This window comes from Rissa tridactyla, chromosome 6, assembly GCF_028500815.1.
Source record: "Rissa tridactyla isolate bRisTri1 chromosome 6, bRisTri1.patW.cur.20221130, whole genome shotgun sequence".
Taxonomy (NCBI): domain Eukaryota; kingdom Metazoa; phylum Chordata; class Aves; order Charadriiformes; family Laridae; genus Rissa; species Rissa tridactyla.
In genome coordinates, this window is record NC_071471.1 from 59,366,014 (window position 1) to 59,387,897 (window position 21,884).

Below are 21,884 nucleotides of genomic sequence, written 5' to 3' on the forward strand. Positions count from 1 at the left end.
TGTTTTAGGAGAGGGATGGTGGTGTGTGTGTTTTGGTCTGTTTATTTATTTTTTTTTAAATGAGAAGATATGAAGCATGCCTGTCTTGAGGAGAACAAACCAGGAGAGGACAAGAGACTAAAAAAAAAACCCAAACAGGAGTAAACCTAAGTGAGAAAGAAATGTATTGGATAATGAGAGGCCAGTGAAGGAAGTGGAAGACTTGAAAGAGGGAAGTGGCTGAGAAACTTCGGTATTTGTGACAAGGGAGGCAGAGGCAGAGGAGGAGGAAGATGTTTTGGAGAGGAAGAATGGCAAAGCAAGCAGAGGGGGAGGTTGTGTGTTCTGTGAGTTTTCCTCAAGGAGAAATGGCCAGAGGGAGAGATGGGAGAGAGGAAAGGAGGATTTGAATAGAGAAATGACGGAGGAGCAATTCCAGGAAGTATGTGGCTCCTATAATTCTGAAACATTTAAGAGGATGTAAAATGTGGCCAAATAGCAGAGGCAATAGTAAATCTTCACCTGCCTGATAAGTTGCTAGCTCTAATAACCCCATGCTTTAAAGATTTATTTGCTGCCAAATATAGTCAGGAAAAAAGCCACTGGAATCAATATCTTTTGGATCTAGTCAGTGTGTAGCAAGACTAGAATTTCAGGTGCATTTTTCTTTTGTGAGCAAAGAAATTTCATATTCCATTTCACAACAGCATAGACCCTGTAGCCAGGAGGCCCTCAGCAGATATATGTTCAAAGGGCTTCCCTCTAGGATTGCTTTTGGACTTTATATTGAATGAAAATCTTTGATATTTGGGTAGCTGGTGTGGATGGAAATAGTTTGGAGTCTGTACTGACTGACAACAAAGCGAGTAGTGCAATTTTCTCACGCTGAAAATGGGAATTTTCAGTTGATGAGAAAGAAATTAAAACAGACAAAAGAAGAGATACACAAGGTGTATGGGGTGACAGTCACCAGCCTGCAGAAAGGAAAAAGCAATGATCTGAGTATTAAGACATCAACACCAGAAGGTTTTTGCAAAAGATTCAGAGGCCTGCTCGCACAGCTCAGCAGCCTTGTCCTTAGAGAGACAGGACTAAGTGCTCGCTCAGCCGGCTCCAGGGGTAACGCGGGCTGACCCTGAGCCCTGTCTGAGGAGAGCAATGCAGCTATGGTGGTCTGGAAATTCTTGGTGCCTCCATTGAGGGGTGGAAGATCTTTCTCACAAGGAGCCTCTGTAGCTGGACATTGTCCTTCACGCTGTCACCTCGGGGTGTCCCCTCAGTGGGAAGGGGAGCACTGGCTCTTAGGTCTGGTGACAAGCTGTTTCACGTGCGCTTGCAAGCAGATATTAATGGAGGAGGTGCACTCAGACCCCTGAAAGGAGGGTTTGGGAGCCTTTGGGCAAAGGACCGCTTGGGCTCCAGAAAAATAATCACAGCATCTCAGAATTGCTCATTAAGCTTTAAATACAGATGGGATGAGGAGCTGGTCTAGCAGGCATGCTCTCAAGAGACTCTGCAAAGAACAACGGCAGGGAACTTCAGAAGGAAGACTGTAAAGCAAATATGACTTGAGGAATGCGTTTTTAAACGACACAACACGCAAAATGACCCAACTTTACAGTACCTCGAAGTGACTCTAAATGGTTTATATTAGGAAGAAAGGCACACTCCAAGTGTAAATGTCTTGTATGAGAGAAGAAAAACTGCTTCCTGAGGTTCTTTAGAAATGGCATTACAGCTTAAAACTTCATGGTATGTGGTACTGAACGATAAACATAATCTACACTGTCCAGCTGGGTAAGAGGAGAAGTAGAACAGGCTCTGGGATATATATCCTAACCCATCCAGATGCTAAATTAAAGTGAGGGCATACACACGTGACATTCACAATAACTTCAAGCAGCAAAATGCAGAAGAGGCAACGAAGCTGCTGGAGATTTCACAACTGTGGTCCAAAGTTGTCAACAATGTCTCTGAACTGAAAGGAGTATTATGCCTTACTAACACGCTCTGCTGTAGGGCAGGAGCACATCAGGGCCGTGCTGGGCATATCTGTGCTGTGCACAGAGATAGGTAATTGGGGAGGCACGAGGGATGTGCGGATGTTGACTCCCCAGCATGGCTAAGCCTATGAGCTCTAGAGGAAAGAGCTCTTTGCTGTTTGCTGTAATCTAAACTCACCTAGCATGTTGGTCTCTAAACCTTTCATGGCTTTGAGGAACTGATGGTATTGAGGATTAAATGGCTACAATCTCAGGGATATTTCAGTTAGTGCAACTCTAGAGTTTGCTGTGAGATGAATGGTGCTGTCCCTGTCTTGAAGTGTGTTCCCGGCTCTTTCTAGAGGCATCCCTCCAGCAGTCTTTGTTCTCTGTCCCAGAGCTATGAATACAAGCCTAGCACCCATACCACCTGCCTGCAAATGTTATCTCAGCAGAGTTATTCTTGTTTTCTGTCCTACATTGGGGAGCCAGTGATATTCCAAGGTCTTACTGTTCACCTGCTTTATTCTAGGAACACTTGGCAGAGCCCAAATTTTTGGAGACAGTGAGGTAGGATGGTGTTTCCGGTCTGGGACACTTGTCTTTCTCAGTGAGGAATGGTCTCTGATTAGGGATGTGCACTAAACAAGGCACTTAGTATTTGGGAGGGCAGAAACAGCAAGAGATTTTCGTCCACTGTGTTCTGTATCCCTAATGTATAGTCTCATGCACTGGGATGAATGGTAGAGCAGTGGGAGAGCCTCCTCCAGCTGATGATCCAGATGAGATGCTCTTCATTACCCTCTTAAGACCCTATCTCTTTCCACCAGTGATAGAGGGAGTATAAAGTACAGCATCCCAATTTAGCTCATTATATTGTAAATATGCAGTATAAGTAGCCTGCTCTGGGCCCAGTTCAGCATCTTGAGTCCAGAGGCACATCTTTTATTTTGCACAGCTATGATTCAAAGCTAACTCAAGGGCTTAAGTTCAGGACAGTAGCTTCTTGAACTTGCATTTTCTTTGCATGGCTTTGTAGGTAGGTTACACTGTTTTCTGCCATCTCTTGAATTTTGGTTCTACAGGTCTGCTTGTCTCTGCCACTCTTACCTTTTGCTTTTTTACTGCTCCCCATTGCTCCCTCCTTCCTCCTTGTCCTGACAAATATGTAAAGTTTAACCTTGACAGGTTACTTCTGTTTCTGGTGAACTCTCAATATTCAGACTTCCAAGCTATTACACTGTACATGGAAAATGTGCCCAGGATAGACTTTCCATTAAACTGTATTTAAATTGGAAGAGAATGCTGGCACATCTACAAGTATTCCAGAATTAGATCCCAAAATACTGAGGCTAGTTAATCTTTTGGAAGAACAAAAACTCTTACTGATTTATATTTAGCAGAGGGAATGCATTTTAAAAACACAGTCTATATGAGGCCCCTTGAAGAAAACATCTTTTACATTGATTTGTAGTGCATGGAAATACTATGTGGCCATAAAATATTTGCAGTCAGGCTCTGCTTTTATGTAGCTACTTTTTTGCAGTGTGAACTGTCCTGAACCCTGGGAGAGTGGCTGCTCTGCTGACTGTGGGCTATGCAGTGAAACGCGGCTACCTCTGGGGCAGCAGCTTAGCTGTTCATCACAGCTGTGCCTGGCATTGCAGAAGGGGAAGGGAAAACGCAGCGTGCCGTTAGCGCTATGGTGGAAACACTCGACTTGTGAGATGAGGCTTTGGTTCAAAACCGATGCGAGGTTTTTACTTGTACTGTACCTTGGGACCTGTCTAGCCCAGGTGTCTGCCTCTGGCAGGGGTAAGGGGATGTGCTATTCGGGGAGAGCACATGCGGAGCCACCATTTGGCTTCCTGGCAAACCCAGAGCAGGACCGGGGGGAGAGCAGAAGCTGAACTTGGCCTTTCTGTGCACTCGTACGAGGTTAGAGAGAGGCGTGGAGGTCCTGTTGGCCCTAATCTCAGCAGCATCACTCTCAGTTAAATGTCTATGATATCTATTCAGGCTTAGTTTACATGATTATAAATTAGGAGGAACTCTGTAATGTCAATATAGGTGTAAAATGTTCTGTGTATAGTTCTGATCTGTACTATACGAGTCACGGGAATTATGGTAGGTGGAAAAGTTCACTGGATTGTCCAAGTGGACAGTTCCTGGAAAAGGAGCTAGGTCAGGTAAACGGTTTATTAACGCAGTAGATCAGATAAGCAAAGATAACTTGTTTTGTAAACAATCCTAGGGCCAACAGTGTACCTGCTTATCTTTGAGAAGATAAGGATTATTAAGAGGAAGCAGCATGGCAAATTTGGGGTTTTTTCTTCCCTCTGCCCCACCATCTGCAGCACGGACAGATCAGCCATCACCCTGGGCAAGTTGTTCCTCCTCCTGCTGAAGCATCAAATATTAGCAAAGGAAAAGATTCTCAAACTGCGCATCTGCAAGAGAAGGATAAACAGAATTTTTAAAACATCCCTAAATCTTAAGCTGAACTGGGCTTAATCTTGCTTTCTTCTGTTAGAAGATATAAATACTTTTTTACATCTCTCATTAGACTGCTGACAGACCTGACCTGATCACAGCAGAACAAAAACACTCCAGATCAAGAATGAGATCTTGGATGCTTCCAGAGCACCATTTTTCACTTTGATCTTCGTATTTCCTACTCACAGCATTTAACTTATGATGCCTTTGTAAAAATAACAAAGAATTACCAAGATGCAAAGAAAATAAGGTTAGATTCACTTAACAGATTCACTTAACCTTTATAGTACTTGACTCTCCTTTGGCCAACCTAAATTTTTGTTTTGTGTTTTTTTGCTTTTTTAATAAAATATTACAACTCAGGCTTAATATAACTGAAGCAGACCTCTTATTCTCCTGGCACTCCTCACCTCTTTTACCTTTTTTTTTTTTTCAACCTTTATAAAATTTGCCACCCTCCTGACTCTTACTAATATTCATAGCCTCAACCTTCAAGCAAGCCTTTGTAAAGCCTCACATCCGAGTTGTAACCAGAGACTCGGTGGGTTCAGCTGACATTGCTAAAAAAGCCCCACACCCAGGTAATCGCCTGGCACTCCTGCAGAAGTCGTTGTCTCTGCGTGAGGAGTCACTGTAGACACACCTCTGCTCCTCAGCTACTGCACTGGACATGATAAAGGGCAAATGCACACTCCAGCAGAGCAGAGGCAGAGGAAATGACTGTCCCTGCTTCAGACCATCCTCCTAAATCTACTCAATCAAACACATCAGTCTCCTGAGTCTTGCAGATTCTGCCTGCATCTATCTCATCTTCAGGGCACAGCCTTTCCCCTTTTCTTTCCTTTGTGCAAGCCTCAGTCTTCTCTCTTCTGCCATTGACTTGCCACACTTGTGTTGTATTCCAAATTTCTCCTGTTGTACCTGTTTTCCTGCCCTCTGTCCTTACTGTCACTTTTTACATCTCTTTCGCTAGTTTTATTTTTCTCTATGAAATTAAAAATCAGCTTCTTCGCTTTCAATGCTCCTCACAAACTAACTACTCCCTATCACCCATCAGTCAGGTTTGAAAGATGGATCCATTGTGGATCATCCTGCAATCAGCTCTGGCTCCTGTTGCCCACTTTTTATACTGGGGGGCCTTCTTGTAGATGTCTGTGAAACCACCCTTGTTGTCTTTCAGATCTGTTACTTTAAAAACAGCTTTGCTTTTTGGTCGTATAAAAGGAAAAAAAAAAAGCACAACTCCAAGTCCCACCCTGACTGGTATTATCTCCTTTCATGTGCATGTGGTCTGTCTGCACCTGCCTCTTGTCTCGTAGTTTGCAATTTAAATGGAAAATCTTACACTATGTGCAAACCTACTCTCTTGATACATCTCGTCACTGCTAAAATAGCACAGATGAAAATAAGTTACGTTTTGGCTTTGACTTGTTTTGGAGTCTTGGATGGGAGTGCTAGATCTGACCTGCTGGCTCAGATCCACCTTGTGTCCCTAGTTCGCTAAAGTTTAACCCAAGATGCTCCATAATTTCAGGTGTTCTGGATTTAATGCTTCAGAGTTAGCCCTTTTCATTTCTACCATTGAATGCCCCAACACCTGCAAAGCTATAGTCTGTCTTTGTGGAAGAGCAAAGCTTTGTTTCCTGGTCATCTGGTAATGCCAAGATGAGTAGTTCACCTTGGTGACAGCAATCTGATAGGGTCGTTATCATCGTAACAGGCATAGGGAGAGTTGGATATAAACTGGAGATACGTGATTACTTATTCCTCCAAGAACAGCAAACATGTTTTTAAAGGCAGTGAAAAAACCCTTGGTTTTAATTTGCATTAATTTACAGTTCTCTCTCTTCTGTGCACATGCCCTGGGTCAGGCTGCATGTGAGAAAACAAGGTTTGCAACCCCTTTTCAGTTTCCACTGGTATTAAGCTAATATTTATTTTTAGTGAACTGTATCTTGAAGTGTGCTTTTAAGAATCCATTTGCAAAGCCTACCACAACGAATTTCTTGTGGTTTTCTCCTTTTGAACTTTGTTAGCAAATGTGAATGATCAGTGTAACTAGTTACACTGTATTTCATTGTCGTAATTCCCCGAAGTATGGGAACACCTCAAAAAGCAGTAAGGCTTATGAGCTTTTACCTCATAGTTGTTTTTTTTTTTTCCCTGTGCTGCTAGTAACCATCCAGCGCTGGAAAGGCTGTGCAAGTGTTCTTTCAGAGTTAGGGCTTTTCTACTGCACCATGTGTGTGTCCTTGGGGCAGGGCTTCCCTTGTGTTCCCCACACCCGTACTTGGTTTCCTTTTCTTCCTTCTCAGAATCCTTCCTTTTAAATGCATATACAGTAAGGCCACCTGCCAGGTAAAGCACTCTCTGTTAGCCTCTTTTGATAGTGTCATAGTTTTGACTCCCTTTTCGCTTTTCATAGTGTGGTGTTTTGCCCAGTCTGCTCTTTTCACTGTCACTAACCTGCGGGACAGGTACCTCCATCACCAACCCCAGACCTCTCCTCTCCAGGTGGACAGGGGTTTGTTGTTCCAACTTGCTACTGTGTGCCAGTCCCTGGGCTCTGGTTTGAAGTCTTTTCTCTTTCTTTCAATTCTGAATGCCGCTTATTTCACATGCACTAAGAAGTTTATCTTAAATACCTCGCAGTTAGTTTTCAGTCTGAAATGAGTTTTGACAGTATTCCGATAGGTGCCTATCGAGATTTTTTCAACTGGAAAAAATGCATTTTAAAAAAATTAAATCCAGTCATTTCTTGCAGCATTTAAGAAATCCCAAGCCTTTAAGATTAGGCCTAATGTTTGCAGAGCAAGAACACTTCTGGTGAAAACCCCTAACAGGCTTTGGGATGCATTTTGCTAAGCTGAGAACATCCAGTGCCGCCTATTACATAGCATGTGGATGCTGCTCAGGCCTTGAGATCCAGGAGACCAGGGACATCTGGGGGTGATATTCTGCTTTCTCAAACAGGGCTCTGAAAAGGATGCACTTAGAGTGGGACACCTGAAGGCAAAGCAGTTCAGGCTGCTTCACATTGTGGTTCATGTTAACATCTCCTTCACCTTGGCTTACTAAAAGTTTCAGAAGATCCACCCCATGTGTTTGTGGCTCAGGGGAGCAAGCGGCACATTACCAGTTTTGCTGCTCTCTTGGTGAGGTTCATGGTATTAGGGGCAGGCTGTGTTCAGGGTTCAAACTCAGTACTGAATGAAATGGTTCAAACAGCATCTGTTTTTGAGCATGAATTGAAAATGGAAGTCTATCCAATCTTTAAAACCATAACAGTGAGCAGATGCTGTTCTTTCTGACCCCCAGCCTGAAACCTGGAAAGCTGTACAGGAGTCCCTGGTGCTTCTCTAGTTTTATAGCCCCTTGACACAGAGGCTGTTTTCAGACAGGCATGATTTTGCTCTTGTGACTTTTGTCACAAGATACGCGTGTGTGTAGTCCTGGCTTGTTTTTACAAGTCCTGCTTGTCAGGGGAAAGTTGTGTTATGTTGTGGAGCGGGAAACCTGCAGTGCCCTTGAACACGCTCTCAGATTTCAGCCTTCTTTCTAATACTTACTAGTTTACAATTTTTATTTCAAGCAATTACTTCACTTTGCCTTTGTTAGGTGACTGATAAGTCAGGTTGTGGGAGAGGAGTCTGGGACAGACTCTTGGTTAGCGGAGCCTTGCATGGTTGCTGTGAAATCAGGAGGGCTTTTGCTTATTTTGCCAGCTGAAACTCTAGGTTTATGAGTTTCACTCAATTCTTTTACATAAAGAAAAAAAATATTGAAACCAACTGCAAGGGCCCCAGCTGTATTGTACCAGCATTGCTGGTAGCAAAGGCTGAGGATGTCAAAATGTGTAGTAGTTTAAACAACACAATGGGAGGAGGCTGGAGTCCAGGTCAAGCCCAGTGTGAACAAAAACTTTAAGCAGATGATTTAATTTATTTTTAGCTTGCCGAGTAAGGACAGTGATGTATCTCACTAGGTTGTGTTTCTAAAGTGTCCCTTTCCTTGTCTAAGTCCAGACTTAGGCGCTTGTGTTGCCATCTGAAGTTGCCTGGTGTCTCCTCCTTTTGGAGCGGGCGTCCTGCCCTGAAGAAGTGAGCAAAGGCCTTTGTATTTGGCCCGTTGCTTTATAACTTCTTCAAGCCTTTGTAAGGGGCAAACCCCCATTACTATATAGATACACTTTTTAAAAATTAAGACCTTTTCTGATCCTTACCAGAGCATGTTCATCATGCAGGAGTCATTGCTGTGTAAGAGCATTTGGGAGCAAGGAGGTCTCTTCTCCATTTGCATTACCCACCCGTGGAAGCTGATCCTGGGGTGTTTTCCTCCATTCCTGCAGATTGTGGTTGCCCTGCATTTCAGCTGTGTGCATGGGGTGCACTTGTTCCGCAGGCGTTGGTCTGGCATGAGTTTGACCTATTCTCATGTAGCAGTTCCAAACTGTCAACAGCAAATAAGCGTTCTTCTGTCATCCTTCCTGTGGGGTCAGGTGGGACCCTACAGCTCTGCAACACTGCTCCAGCAGATGCTCTGGACATATGTGGTGCTGTTATCAGAGCCTGTTTTGAAAGCTCTGGGCAGTTTTGGTGACTCCATTACTACATTATAAAAGGGCACGATGTCCTACGGAGAGGTGCAGCAATTATTGTAATCACAGCCAAGTTATCCAGTAAAATTAGAGCACTGAGATATTAAATCAAACTAAAATGTGTGTGCCTTTGTGCTGCACAGGTTTGTTTTGGTGAGTCACTGCTAGGAAAATGTTTAAGCTACAAAGTTCAGATCTGGATGCAAAGATGGCATAAATTGAATGTATATGTAATCATAGAATAGAATCATAGAATGGTTTAGGTTGGAAGGGACCTTGAAGATCATGTAGTTCCAACTGCCCTGCCATGGGCAGGGGCACCTCCCACTAGATCAGGCTGCTCAAAGCCTCATATTCACTGGTAGCAGCTTCTTTTTCACACATATGCACCCCTAGAAACTATCAAAGTGGTGTTGAAAAAAACGAGACTGGAAATAACCAGAAAAAGAGTTTTTCATATTTTTCTATTGATCTTTTGACTTTATATTATCTCTAATGATTGATTGCATCCCTCAATATGTGTCTTGTTTCAGAAATGACTGTGACTTCATGTATATTCTAGAGAAGCTGGAAAAGTTAGGAATGAAAGTTTTTATACTAGGTGCTTACTTTTAGTCAGTCTGCCTGTAAAAATGGCATATAGCAGAAACAGAGAGATGAGCAATAGGGAGACCCAGTGGCCTGAAAAATTTCTGCCAAAAGAGAGGCTGGAATGGTTTACTTTGACCATCTGCCAATGGTCTTGTCCCTGTGGACCAGCATGGCCCACCTGGGGAGGTGAAGTGAAGGAAGTTTAAGGCGGCCACTTGTGCTGGCTCTGGCTCATAACCGTTTGTGATGGTGAACAGCATCATGTTTGCAGTGATAAATGAAGTACTTCCTTGCAAAATATCATTAAGCCTTAGGAACTCATCAGCAAGGTATCACTAAAGCTGGGGGCTTAACAGGATTCCAGAGGGGTGGTAACAGAGAGCGTATCTAGTTTGGAAAAAGCTAGTGATACTGGAAGGGATGTTCTTTGGAGCATAAGACAGCCTCTAATTAAACAGGTCTTAGGAGGTAGCCTCAGAAGGTTCTCTCCACGGGGCTGCTGCAGCTTGTGTTGTTTTCTAACCACCCAGTCTGGGCTGTGGGGAGAGGAAGGGTGCACAGTCTCAGGTCAGTAGCGTGCCCAGAGCGAAAAGGACAGGTTCATGTGAGCCGCTGCATGCCGACTTTCCCTGTGTCAAGCTCCCCCTTCCATGCAGTCTTGTCCTCCTGAAAGTTTTCCTCTCCAACCTGCCTGCTCAGATGAACCTCTGCTTTTTCTTGGTGCTCTGCACCACATTTCTCCTTCTCTATCAATGAGGAACAGGAGAAGGAAGATGAGTTATATTCCACATAATTTTTAGCATCAAATAACTCCCAGTTGGTTCATCTCTCCCTTAAAGCATTAATGTAAGTTTTTAAAGTCCTGTTTGGCTGGCCCCCCTGCTCTGTTCTGAAGGCATAGCACTGTGGGTGGAAACGCAAGAAAAAAATACAACAGCAAGAAGCTGAGAGGAGAAGGCCGGAGTGACTGATGCTGAAGTTGAATTAAAATGTCCTCGTCAGAAACCAGGATTTTAAGCTCTGTTGGTAGTTATTCAAGCTCACCCTTCCGATGTGCCGTTACAGCTTCATGTAGCTACAACCTAAAACTACCCGAAAGGCCGGAAGGAATGGGGTCCAGGCTTTTTATTGCAAAGCCAAGAGTTACATTAGAGATGTAACCATTATTTTATAGCAGCTATATAAAGACATAACTGTCAGCAATTAATTTGCATGAAGAATGTATATAATTAGTTTCTATAGTTTGCGTGTTTGAGGAATAGAGTTTTTAACCATACTGTTTAGTCATGCACCCTTACAGCGCAAACTGGCACATTGTTAAGGTCATATTTGCTTTTGTTGCATCCCTGAGTCTATCACGGAATAATCCTTTATTCTGTTGATACTCTGTTTCCGAATCTACGAGTATGTCCTCCCAAACATATGTGCATAATGTAGTGTGTATGTGCACACAAGGAAAAGGAAGCAGATGACTTGTGTTCAGTATAATGATTGTTTTGTGCTTGAACTGCTGCAGGCTCCCTGCTGAAAAGAAACTCACGCATCCATTCATTCATGAACAAAGCTGCTGTCGTGACTGTGTTGATCGTGCATTGACTCTTTGTGTAGGGCCTTGGTTAGAGAAAGACGTAATCTCCTCCCTGCTTCGTAGCCTTTTTCCCTCTTCGCTTTCCTCACTGTAATCATGGTGTGCTGATCAATGCCTTCATGACAAGTGGGATCTCAGCTGAGGTTCCCATCAGGGGAGAAGAGAGGAGAATAGATGGTTGTTGGTGGAGGAATCCAGGTGGGTTATTGCTGAGCATAAATTAGCAATGTATGCGTCTGAGCTGGCACTTAGCAAGGGTGGATAGGACACATGCAGGCAAGGGTCGATGGAGTTGCTGTTGCAAAGGAGGAGTGAGAGAAATGGTCAAGTTGTGTGGGAGTCCTCTGGAAGTTGAAGGTTTTCCCTAAATGTGATGGCTTTGATGCAGCAACTTCACATATGCTTTGCTCCAGTTCTGGAACCAATTCTTGCCTTCTCTTCTGATATGTGCCCTCAAAATGGCCTGTGATTACAGTGCTGAGCTGCATTCTCCATGTTGTGCTCTGTACAATAGACTGTCCAGACAGGAGCCTTCTGTATCCTTATGGCCTTTTGTTGTTCAAGATGCTCTAGAAACCCTTAGTGATTTGCAGAGTTGAGATTTGAGTAACTTTTATTTTGATCTATAATTGCCCCCTGAAGTACCTCTACTTTTTTTTTTTTTTTTTTTTTTTTTTTTTTGCATTGGAAGTTTTTTACTTACTACTCACAGCAGATTTGAAACCCTTTTTTCCCTGTTCTGCTTTCAGATTCCATAGGTGGGTCATTTTCAACTTCCTCCCACCGATGCCACCACAAGCAGAAGCACTGTCTCCCCATCCCACAGTGTGGAGCTCTGTCCATCAGCCCTCTGCTTTTCCATCCCCACACAAAGGGATCCCAAATCATCATGGACACGACGCAGAAGGCAGTGAAGCGCCAGGCTAGCTTCTGCAATGCCATTACCTTCAGCAACAGGCCCATCATTATTTATGAACAAGTCAGGCTTAAGGTAAGTAAAGGATACCTTCCTTTATCGCCATGAGAGTTGCTGTGAATGAATGTTGGGGAAATGCAGGTCTTTAGCCCTTCCTTGAAAAGCACAGTAGTTCGATCTTGGCCCTAAAGATCTGAAATCTTCGTTGGTACTTCTGCTTTGGTCAATGTAGTTCTTGGAGCCATCAGTACAGGCCGCTGTAGAAGCTAGGAAGAAAAGGGAAATCCACTCTTCGAAAGGAACAACAGATTAAGTTGAAATTGGTTGAAAAATAGCAAGAAAAAAGGGTCGTATTTGGTCAGCCTGAAAGGCAGCAGCCTCAGTATCTCTCTAGTGAAGGTGTCCTCTAGGCTTTTCATGCAGACTGAAGGAGGGTGAGGAGTTAGTTAACGTGTTCAGTTCCACACCAAGCCCTTTTCTTCCTATAAACAAGGCAGCAATGAGGGCTGGTCTCATGGAGGTGGGAGTCAGCCTCGCCACAGCTGACAGGGAAGAGGTGAAAAGGCAAGCAAAAAGGACCTGGAAGAGAAGGTGCTTGCTTGTGTGCTTGGCAGGGAAGATAAAAGGGTTTTGCTGAAAGGACGAAAGGAGCAGTCAGTGCGGTCAGAGTTGCCATCTAAGAAAAGGATCTTTCTGGCGGTCTGCTGACTGCTTTGTTGAATCAGTCACCTGATAGCTTAAGGTCAGAGGAGAGAACATTGCAGGCATCACATTTTTCTCACCAGCAGAGGCTGATTTCACTTTCTTTACATCTGTGGTAGCCAAGAAGATAGAGTTGGTACCTCTTGTGCTGCAGCTGGCGTGGGAGGTTCAGCTCCTCTAAGGCAGCATGCCTCCATGTGCAGTGGGAGCTGCTTCCCCATGAAGAAATTCATCAGTCCCCTTAGGAATTGAAGCACTTTTTAGGCTCTCAGCACCCTGACAGAGCTAGGGGCCTCCTGCACTTCATCCACGGCTATTTTCCAATCTTTAGGCCCTCTAGTTTGTGGGACTGCGTTTTTCTGTTCTTAGCTGATTCTGTGCATTTCATTGGCACAAAGTAGGTCATCATCTTTGGCAGACTTTAGTTCATGGCAAACATGAAAGATCCGCCTGCAAATCCTTCATTTATACACAAGGATTTTTCTAGGAGGTTTATCTGCATGTAACTACTGAGTCTGAATGATCATTCTGTTGCCCATTGCTAGAAGTCCCAGAGTGCTGGGACCTACAGCAGTGTATCAGCCTTCCCTGCCCCTTCCCTCACAGCCAGCAAAGGAGCAAGAAATGAGGAATATGTCTCCTTTTGAAAATAAAGAGAGATTTCAGTGCTTTCAGGCTCAGGCCCATAGGTAGAAAATCCCTCCTACAGGTTTGTTATGTTTCCTGTGGAGCTCTTACTGCTTCCATTCGGGCTAGAAACCCAGCAGGACTCCCTCACATTGCCTAATGGGATTTTTTTCCACGTTGGCCAGCAGTTTGGACAAACAACTGCAAAAAATTATTTGGGAGGAGATGAAAGCAGCATTTCATTTTTAAAAATGCCATCAAAGATTTGAGTGGGTTTAGTGGTTTAGGCAAAGGTTCCGGGTTATTCCTTCCTCATTCTGAAACAATGTAGCTATCTCAGGAAATTCACACTTGTTTATCACTGTATATTTTAGGATTTTAGCTTGCATAACATATGCGAAGAATATGCATGCAAATCTTTCATTTCTACGCAAGGGATTTATGAGCAGAGCTCCTGCTGAGTCCAGTGGGAGTGTCTCATGGGAATAATCAACAGGCTTCAGCACTGAAGGGATAGACGGAAATGTGAAAACATCTTTGCTTTTCTGATAAGTCCATCCTGCAATTGCCTTGTTATTGTGTGTGCCTGTGGAAAATGGTGTCTTAAACCTTACCAGCTAAAGACTAGCCATGAACCCAGTCCTTCAGGTCCTGTAAAGTCTAAACTCCCTTTGAAAGCTAGAATAAAGACGTCAGGAGATACCGTTCTATTTCTTAGGTGTTGTATCTTGGGTTTTATTCTGAGATTTCTTTGCAGCTTTGGGAATGCTATCAGGCAGCCAGAGCTGTGTGGGGTTTGGGAAAATTTTCTCTTTAGCTCCAAGATATGTGTCCCAGTAAAGGTTCTTCTGTGTAACTCAGGGCACTGCTAGGGAGCGGGGTGAGGTTGTCAAAGGTGGCACAAGAGCAGCAGCCTGAATCTGTGGAAGCAGCCATGGCTTAGCTGTTTGGATGTAGATTGTGTCTTTTCCTCCCCTTCTGGTACCCATTGGACCTCCCAAGCTTTTCTGCTAGCGGTGGCTGCTGAAGAGAGAATTTGGTCCATCATTAACCATTGCCTTTTTTAGCAAAACTGTGTACCCTTTGTCCAGCTGTGTCTAATTCTTGGCAAGCTTTATACTAGATTTTAATTTGGATATTAGTTTGCCTGTGGTCAGACTGTATTGAGAACTGTTTATAGGTGCTGATTAATACATGGAACATGTGCAGCCTCGATTACCATATGAATATTTACTTCATGTGGCCTGTGATTGCTGTGAAGTATTGGCAAGAGACTGTGAAAGAGTAAATTGTGCGAATAACAATGAGGCCATATTTATCTCAGACCCAAAAGCTTTTAGGGCTTGCAGTAAATTTGCTGCAATAAATAATCCAGGCTTCTTCTTGGAGTGTGCGTATACTCCCTGTTTTGGCACATGCATGCCCCATCTACCCCCCTTCCGCTGGGGACATGCATGATCCCATCCCGGCCAGGCATATAAAATAGCAAATCGGCTTCAGTCTTTTTTAGTGACACCCCAGCATCCATCCCACTAGTGGGAGCTTCCCATGATTCCTGGGACTGAGGTCAGTGCTCAAGTGTGTCATGTAAACAGTTTAGGTGCTTGGCTGGACTGAGTAGGGATAAAGAGCAGCACTCGCTTAACTGAGGAGCTGTCTGTTGATAAGCTTTTTTCTGAAGCTCTGAGTTATTTTCTCCGATACTTTAATTATAAAACAGAAATCTCTAGGCTTTGAACAATGTCTTTGTTGTGAGATTGTTGTGCCCCCAAGGGCACAAGTTCCAGATTTGCCTTGGAGAGGAACATGTGAAAGAAAAATGCAATATTTACAAATGTGATTAGAAGAGAATTCACAAGTCTAAAGAAAATGTCTTGGAGAATCCCTTGGTGAAAATCCTGTGCTGTCGGTTTCCTAGCTGGGACACAAGGAACTGCTGCCAGGCTTTTGAGAACAAAGTCCTGCCGTCCTGGACAGTTCAGTCTTTGTCATTGCCACTCATCCGAGCCCTTACCACTTTGACAGAAGGAGAAATTACAGTAAGGGAGCAAGTTTTGTATGAGCCCTGGTCCTGCAGACAAGAGTGAGACTGCTTGAGGCTGCCGAGGCTTTGATGGAAAAGAGCTGTCTCTAGTGCGGTCATGTTTGCTGCAGGTTCAGTGCATGAACAGAAACACCAATTATGTGTCAACTGGCATGCAGGAACTGCCCTGGCCCCACATCAGCTTCCTTAGGTCTTTAATTTCATAGTCTGTGTGCTGACAGGCTGAATCTCTTTGAGAGGATCAATTCCCAGCAGGTTCATACTCAAACAACAAAATGAGAGAAAAAATTCTCCAAGGGCATCATGTCCATCTAGGGACCCTAATAACCCTGGAATACTCCCTGCTTGCATGGGAAGAAAGAGACCTTGTAACTGGGTGGTGTTTTGGATGTGCTGCACATGTTTAGGACCTGCTGCCTGCTCCCCTCAGATCCCCTTCAGTCCAGAGCTCAGTTCATGTGAGAAGTCGTCAATGACTCTGCAGGCATCTGTGATTCTTTGTCCTGCTGCCTCTCAGGTGCCGAAGGGTGGGTATGGCACACGCACCATCCCAAAAACTATAGCAGATGTTCCTGACCCCAGACACACTGAGTAACCACATACTGATAGGTGGGGTGTAGATGTGCACAACTTACCTTGAAAAACATCATTCACAGCTGAAATAAATAGGTTTTCCCCATTCATAAGAAAACATCTATCATTGCCTCCTCCTAATTGTATATTTAATATAGTTAAATACTGTAAATTGTGCTTTCCCACGCACAAGTTCTCTGCTGCAAGGCTGAGATTTCATCCAATCTGATGAGCTAAACAGGAATAAGACTGTCTTTTACTTGGCTGGGAAACCCAGAAAACCCTGTAGTGGTGACTGTTATTCTGGAGCCAGTGCTTTTCCTTCAGGTCATGAGAGACCCCATCATCTAAGCACCATGGGGGAAGAGCTCTGCTGCTGCAGGTGCTGAGATAAAAGCTTTTATGGCCATTTTTTGGCACATTTTGCTGAGGGTGATTCTTAGGCCAAAAGGAATTACCCTAGAAATAGAAGTGAGTCATCATGCAGCTGTAATTACATTTCACCTCTCCGCAGAGATGTAATTATTTATTTATTTATTTTAAATATGTGCTTTGTATCCTAAGTGTGCAGCATTGCTGCTTGCAGCTGAAAAAGCTACAGCAGTGTTTAGTGGGTAAAATGTTTCCTAAGTCTAGTGGGCTCATCTGCACAGTTGGTGCTTGATGGCATAAAGCCTGTAGTGTGTAAGTAGATGTTCCAGTGACAAACGCTGTTATTGCTGCTGTTATCTTTGCAGATTACTAAAAAGCAGTGTTGCTGGAGTGGGGCTCTTCGACTTGGGTTTACTTCCAAGGATCCATCGAGGATTAACCCTGACACTCTGCCGAAGTACGCATGCCCCGACTTGGTTTCCCAAAGCGGTTTTTGGGCCAAGGCTTTGCCAGAAGAGTTTGCCAACGAGGGAAACATCATAGCCTTCTGGGTGGACAAGAAGGGACGGGTTTTCTATCGGGTGAACGACTCTGCCGCAATGCTCTTCTTCAGCGGGGTGAGGACGGCAGAACCCCTCTGGGCTTTGATCGATGTCTACGGACTCACCCGTGGCGTGCAGCTTTTAGGTGAGTACCTGGTTCCAAACACAGGAATGATGCTGAGCCAACCCCAACAAAAGGCCAGCCTGACGCCACCTGTTCCCCTCGCTTGGGACAGGCACAGGGAAACGGCTGTTGTTCCTCTCCAGAGCATCTCACAACCTCAGCCTTGATCAGTGGGAGTTTGAAACTTAGCATGTAAATATAATACAAGTGGGAGGTGGGGAACAACCACTACAGTATAGCACTAGAAGCCATCTGTAAATAAGTGGATTTCTGCTCAGAAGTGTTGCTCTATCAGAGCGTAGTCTGGACTGTGGCATATATCTTGTAAAACTTTCTTTTTTTAACTCATCTGCTGCTTTCCCCATGCTGAAGTGGGGAAGTGCATTTTATGTGTTATGGATAAATCCTTCCTGGATGGCACTATTAGGACTTTCTGGCTGGTTTAGAAGGCAGATTTGAAACATGGGTATCTTCCAAATGACCTGGGAGAAGCTGTGGCTGGTTTTGCCAGGCTGTTGCTTTCACAGGGAAGTTTGGTTAGTTTGGTTAGAGGAGAGCTGAGTGCCTGTGTCTTCTGCCATCCTCAGCTGAAGTGGAGACAGTCTGGCATTCGTGAGGACTCGGTCTAGCCCCCAATGTGCAGGCTGTCAAGGTTTGGGCTATTTGAGTTTACACATCTTAGAAGAACTGAAAAGAGTCTCCAAGGACTCAGCTCAAGATGCAGCTTGGTTGCTGGGGGACCACAGGTGTCATCATGCAGCCTTTGAGTTGACTTTTCATTGTCACTGGGGTCAAATCACAGCACTTCTCCATGTAACAGTAGTTTCATGGGTCTTGTTTTCACCATGGAAAAGATTTGGTGGTACCTGCTGACCTTCATGAGCTGAAGTTCCTTTTGAAGATGAGATGATCTCGCTAGGCTGAGAGAATTCCTGGCTTTTTCCTGCCGTGCAGCCTGATAATCTCTCTTAAAATAACAGCTTTATGCTATATAAAAAAAAAGTTTAATGAAGCCTCTTTCTGACAGTTCTGCCTCCTTTTTGCACTGCTTGCTGTATTAAAAATGTGGTGGCAGGGGTGCCCACAGCAACCTACATGGCAGGGAAGAGGGATGTTCAGGAGGTGAAGAAATGGGACTGACCTCGTCTTGCTGCAAAAACTAACATCCCAAGATTGCACAAGGCAGAGGAATTAAAGAATTTCTCGGCAGCTTTTTGCTTTCTTTTAGGAGCAGAAAGATTTATCTTTTGTGGTGAATCCGCTTGAATCAGAGCCACTAGGCAACTGTTCGTAGGCCAAGGTGGTGATATTTGAATTGGGATCTAGAATTTGGGCAAATGTCACGCCAAGGCTTCAGTTAGGAAGAGCTTACGAATGACTCCAAGTCCTCCGGCTGTTCTTGTGAGATTTGGCACCTCAGGACTCCTCTGCCTGATTAATGAGGGCTCATAACTCTGGATTATGTGTTTGCTTTCAAAACACCCAAGAAATCATTTCCTATCCGTCATCTGCCCCTGCATTGTCCTAGAATCTTCCATATCCCCTTTCGCAAGGAAAATATGACTCTTGCCAGCCACTGACTTGCCTCTAGCCTAACAGGCTCTGGACTTTCTGGTCGGTATAAAGTCCCTGAATGAAGCAGGCAGCTTCTGAGTTTACACAGTTGGCGTGGAGCTCAGATATGTATTTATAGCTCATTCCAGCAGCCTTCAGCAGGCTTTAAGCCTAGCAACTGCGCTGAAACGTCCTCAACTTGAGTCCTCTCTATCTCCATTCATTATTACACAGCACTAAAAGTCAGAGCAGGGAAATCATCAGCTGTGTTGCCTCTGGATCCTATAGACATACCCACTGCAATGTTCTGCATGCCTGTTTGAGTGTAGCAGACCACACATATAGTACAGGACAACTTGCCAAAACCTCCCGGGACTTGACAAATTAATTTCATAGCTTAGCTACAAACATATGGTTGAATTCAGCCTGGTACGGCATGCAGGGCATCTGATGGAGGCCGGGGATGCTGGAGCGGTATGTTGAACAGAAGAGCCTAGCATTTCAGATTCCAGTTCAGTGATTTATTGCCTCCCCAACCCCAAACATGTTCCTTGTTCTTGAGCCTCACTGTTTTCCCAATGACTGTAGGGCTGCAGGGTCGTACTGCATCTCTGCACTGCCTCCATTTGCTTTTATGTGTATTTCACCCAAGAATCTTATCAAAAGCTTTACCATTTCTGGTGGCTGTCTTTCTGTTTATTGCAGAATTATTCCCTCCCCACTCCCAATAGTGTAACTTCACTTCCAAAATCAGACTTGCCCAAAGGAAAGATGTGCATCAGTAAGTCTGGTGTCACTGCAGGATCCCAGCTCTGTAGGGGAATGCACAATGTGCATTTATGTCCCCAAAAGTCACAGTTTCCAAAAGGTCACATTTTTTTGCTTAGCTGCACTACAGCAGCAGTTACAGCCAAAATAAGGGACCTAGCGAGGCAGGGCAATGATCAAGTCTTGTGACACTGTTTCCGTTTTACAGATTTTAAAAAGAGAGACTTGAACAAAAGGGGGCCCAAAGCCTGGGAGAGTAAAATACAGCAGTGTCACCTGAATCAGGGATGCCATCAGCCTTGTTGCCCAGGTCAGTCCTGCCTCCCTCTCTGTCAGCGTCGCAGGCTGGCATCACTAAATTGCACCTGGTTTGTTCATTAATTTTTCATTTCCTTCTGCTTATGGGTTTACCCATAGCATCAGCCTGACTGGTAATTACCCACATGCGTTACTGCTGTCAGTGCAGAGGTTTATGTGGCTGGCACAGATGTTACTGGCTCTGACTGCCCTTGCTGTATATTCATAAGCAGAGCCCTTTAAGCAGCTTCTTTGCCTGCCTGATTTTGTTCTGAAACAGGTAAAAAGGGCTTGCGTGGTCCACTGCATCTCAGCCGAGGGGAGGTCAGGAACTGAGTTTGGACCACATCGTGACTGTCGCTGCTGAAGTGAGTCAAAATGATAGACTGGCTTAAATCCACTTTGAAGGTGGCTTCAGCAATGAGGTTCACAGTGCTCACACGCTTGGTCGCCGGCACGAGGCTACTCCTGTCTCTCCTTGCCTCTACCCACGTTATAGAGATGGAAAGGCTTAAATTCACCCAGGAATCTGGTCTTCTCTGACCACAAGGTCTCAGCTGTTTTCCTACCACAATGTAAAGGCCTGCATAGGGGAGGTTGTTACAATGGAGTGCATGTATGTTCTGTGTTTTAGGGCATGAGTTTCAGCGTAGATGCAGGCTTACGTGACCTGTAAACATGCCCTTATACAGTGACTCTTCTGCTGACATGCTCAACTTGCAGGCAGGATGGTTTACAGCTCTGCTTCCCTTTTTGGGCAGCTAGTTTTGCACAAGTGCACTTTTACATTCCAGGATAATTTAAAGTAATATTTACTAGAAGTGTGGCTTAGCCTTATGTTATCACTTCAACATACACACATGCTCATTCACACTTCAAAGAGAGTCCGAGAAAAACGGAATATAAGCAATCTGCTGCCTTGCTGCTATAATAAAGCATCAAAAAAGAAAAGGAAAGGACCAGTTGTTTAAATCCTGGGGTCTTCAGAGCCCTGGAGGAAGGATGGCAGCTCATGGGAACCAAATTGTGGTGTCTCACATTAGCCTGCTTCTTTCAAGCAATTGGTTAGCGAGCCTGGCATAGACTAAGAAATGCTTATGTACATTTTCTATGGGCTCACTGCAGGACAGCAAGGGTGGCAATTTTCCTCAGTGATGTGTATGTTAAAGCATAATGTGTGTAATATGGAAAAATGGGTCTGCAAAGAAATCATGATTTCAGCATACCCCTCTACCCACCCTGTATTTCCAGTAGGGTTACATGAGGAACAGTCTGTTCATTTTCTTTAGTCCCATTCATTACTAGTATGGTCAGCAACCAAACCCCCTTACTGTTTATTACTCTTCTCTTCATGCTCTTCTCCCATCTATCTGTATTTTCATTCATGCAGTGTTTCCAAGCGGTCTTGGTCTTTTAGTCCAGCACAGACTTGGAAAACCAAGGATAATGTTATTTAGATTGTCACACTGAGAGGCACCTGTTGAAAGGAAAGCTTCACCACCTCTTGTAAATACAAAATATGTTAAAAACTAGTAAGACCTTGCAAACTGGGAAAAATTTAAATGCATATTTATTAAATGTGCATGTATCAGATTTACCTGAATTAGAAACAGTATAAATATATACTTCAGTCATAAATACGTATACAGATCCTAGTAGAATTTACTGGCAGTGCTGTATATTATATTAGATATTTGGGAAATCTTTTCTTTCTCCAGGTCCCCTTCCTAGCTTCTTATTTCTTGCTGTTTGCAAAGTATCAAAAAGTCAAAATGTGAACTGATCAGGGATGGAAATGTACCCATCGTGGGACTTGAGCTAGTCTATATTTGACAAGGAAGTTGCACATTTTGTAGGGAAAGAAGGAAACACGTTTTTCTTTCTTCACCCTTGGCAGTTCTTAGGTAAATTGAATCTCTAGCTCCAGGGCACCTTTAGAAGAAACATTAAATAAGCCTCAAATGAGGTGGATTTATGGGCAAATTTCAGGTGTGAATGGTATAAGACTGATGATAAATCTAATTTATCACATGCATCTGCAGTTTTACCATGTGGTTATTACGATTTTATTTTCCAAGTGCAAAACTTATTTTCCATTGCCCACGGGAATCCATTTCTGTTGCTATTCTGAC

At 44.0% G+C, this 21,884-nt stretch overlaps 1 protein-coding gene across 3 annotated transcripts in view; it reads left to right on the forward strand.

Annotated features, from left to right (window-relative positions):
• The window catches only part of NEURL1 (neuralized E3 ubiquitin protein ligase 1), a 96,580-nt gene that overhangs the window by 19,867 nt on the left and 54,829 nt on the right, over nt 1–21,884 (forward strand). For all 3 annotated transcript variants that reach the window (XM_054206985.1, XM_054206984.1, XM_054206983.1), the window contains exons 2-3: nt 11,983–12,224; nt 16,833–17,154. In XM_054206985.1, coding sequence (XP_054062960.1) covers nt 12,123–12,224; nt 16,833–17,154 — 424 coding nt within the window. In that variant the 5' untranslated portion in view covers nt 11,983–12,122. The remainder of the gene's footprint in view (nt 1–11,982; nt 12,225–16,832; nt 17,155–21,884) is intronic.